The sequence below is a fragment of the Lynx rufus genome, unplaced genomic scaffold, assembly GCF_022079265.1.
Source record: "Lynx rufus isolate CCGP_SWC_20201006 ecotype Redwood Valley unplaced genomic scaffold, mLynRuf1.p SCAF_13, whole genome shotgun sequence".
NCBI classification, from domain to species: domain Eukaryota; kingdom Metazoa; phylum Chordata; class Mammalia; order Carnivora; family Felidae; genus Lynx; species Lynx rufus.
The window spans coordinates 42,505,630-42,508,369 of record NW_025814827.1 but is presented as its reverse complement, the minus strand read 5'-3'; the positions used below and the strand labels follow the sequence as shown (position 1 = coordinate 42,508,369).

Below are 2,740 nucleotides of genomic sequence, written 5' to 3'. Positions count from 1 at the left end.
TATTCATATTCATTTAACATTTATTGCATGCTTTCTATGTGCAAGAGATGTCTCATTATCTCACTAGAACCACACACTAATTGTTCTCTTGTGTAGAAATTACCATTCCAATTTTAGTTGAAATTAAGTGACTTGCCAAATTCACATAGTTGATTGATGGAAGAATGAGTTCCTATCCAGACCTTCTGATTTAAAGTCCCATATCCTTTCAAAGACATCACAATGTAATTGAAAAATCTAGCTAGAAGTTGAACAGAAACATAAGCGTTTCCCTATTCCCACCACAGACACAAATGTCTCGTATTGCTTTGACTGAAGTTTTCCTTAACACTAATTTCTACCACCACAAAACCCAGGCAAAATTAAATGTTTCTTTCTTTGTGTTTCTGTGACAAATTGTATGTATATTGATAAGAACATTTATTGCATTTTATGGCGATTATCTTCTTACTTGTCTGTCTCCCCTACCAGATTGTTATTTGATGGAAGAGACTCGGTCTGAATTATCTTCCTAATTATCTTTATAATCCAGTGTCAAGCAAAGTGTCTAATTTGGAGGAGGCTTTCAGTGACTATATGTCCAATGAATGACTGCTCAAGTGAATGAAAGTAAAAGGGTGGCCATTTCACCCATATCATACTAAACTAGATTATTTCACACTTCTGCTGGGTCTGCTGTCAAAGACTTTTAAAGACATTTTAAACTTTTCCAGAACTTTCCAGAGAGCATTTTTCATTTCTTTATTCCTAAGACTATAAATCAAAGGGTTGAAGAGTGGAGTCACCATTGCATAGAACAAGGTCATGATCTTTGGCATCAGGGTAGAATGGCTGGATCCAGGGCTCACATGCATCACCATAATCGTGCCATAGAATAACAGCACCACGGACAAATGGGATCCACATGTTGAAAAGGCCTTATGCCGACTGGATGCTGAGGGCAACTGAAGCACAGCAAGTAGAACCAGGGCATAGGAGATGAGGATGAAGAAAAAGCTAAGGAGGATGATGAGGGAGCTTAGGGTATAGCTGATGAGCTTGGACACGGGGGCAGGAGCACATGAAAGGGTCAGCAGTGGGCCTGAGTCACATACAAAGTGGTCAATTGCATTAGGACCACAGAAAGGCAGTTGGGAGATGAGAATAACAGGTACCAGATACCAGAGAAAGCCACATACCCAACAGGAAATTGCTAGGTTGAAAGACTGTTGTCTGGTCATAACTGTGGCATAATGCAGAGGATGACAGATGGCAAAATAGCGATCAAAGGCCATTGCTGAGAGAAAGAAGCATTCAGTGGAGCCCATGGAAAAGAAAAAATATAATTGAAGGAAGCATCCAGTGAAAGAGATGGTCTTGGTCTCTGAGAGGAAGTCAATCAGTGTGTTTGGAACAGTGGAATTGACATACCAGATCTCCAGGAATGCAAAATTCCCAAGCAGGATGTACATGGGGGTGTGGAGATGTTGATCCCAAAAAACAGCACAGATAATGGCTCCATTTCCCATGAGAGTCAGGAGGTAGATGATGGAGAAGAACATAAACAGGATGACCTGAATCTCCCTGCTGCAGGGAAAACCCAGAAGGATGAATTCTCTCACTGACTCAGAAGAGGATCCTGATCCAGAGATGTTCATTTAGGATGTAATTTGTGCAGCAATGAGACATCACCATGAGACCAAATCCTAACAACTGAGCATAACATACAATGTCCTTCATGATCTGATCTTTATCTACTTATTTAACCTCATCTCTTTCCCTGTGCACCTTTGAGCTCAATGTCCAGTAAGAATAGTTGCATTTCCACCAAATGACATGCTGTTCTCCCTACCTAAGGTGTCTTTTGCTCCTTCCTTCTTTCTTTCTATCTTTTTGCTTTTCTATCTCTTCAGTGTATAAGCTTTATGAGACAGAAGTTATGTTTTTCATTTCTATATTATCAATGCCTAGTGCAGTGCAGCCTCTATAGCCATGCCCACATATTTGCTGAATCAACATTAAACAAATGACTCATTATTTTTTTAAGCTAGAATGAATGAGAAGTAACATTCTAAAATCTCTGGTAGTTTTCTGCACTAAATAATTTACACCTTATACTTTGTATCATGGATATTTCTTTACATGTTTTAGCTTACCTACTAGACTATCAACCTCTGAGAACAGAGACCAACTGTTAATCATCTTTGATTCTTTTTCTGTATCTAATACATTATGTTTTAGGCCATATGTACTATGTAATTGTTAAATGAGTAAATCATTATACCTTCAGTTGAATCTTAATTCAGATTTCTATCTAGAAGCCCTTAATCATTTCATGTATGTAGGGAAAGAACCATTCCATTAGACCTTGAAGCTGGGAGGGAAGTTGTAGGAGCAGATGAGAGTAAGGGCATACTACAAAGAGGAGGTAGTAGACAAATATGGTATGTGATTAGGGTAACCAAATGTACCTGTTTGTCTGGAACTGTCCCAATTTTGGCATTGACCGCCTTGTGATTCAGGAAACCTATTAGGCCCAGGGAAGCAGGATGGATGGTTAGTCATCCTATTTGAGATCCTGAAGTGGACCCAGCCTACACTAAAAATGTATATGCACTGGTTCCTTTGGGTCCTATTGAAGCCTATTCCTTTCAATTGTCCACAGAGAAAAGGGAAAGGTTGTAAATATGACCTATGAAAGCACTGAGAAGATACCTGGGAACCATAACAAGGAGCTGCCCAAATTGCTTTCCTAGGACTT

At 39.3% G+C, this 2,740-nt stretch overlaps 1 protein-coding gene across 1 annotated transcript; it reads right to left on the bottom strand.

Moving 5' to 3' along the window:
* Nucleotides 1-650: 650 nt before the first annotated feature.
* LOC124508272 (olfactory receptor 11H2-like) lies at nt 651-1,637 on the bottom strand. Its single transcript, XM_047074673.1, has one exon. The coding sequence runs from the start codon at nt 1,635-1,637 to the stop codon at nt 651-653; it is 987 nt and encodes a 328-aa protein (XP_046930629.1).
* Between the last annotated feature and the right edge of the window lie 1,103 nt (nt 1,638-2,740).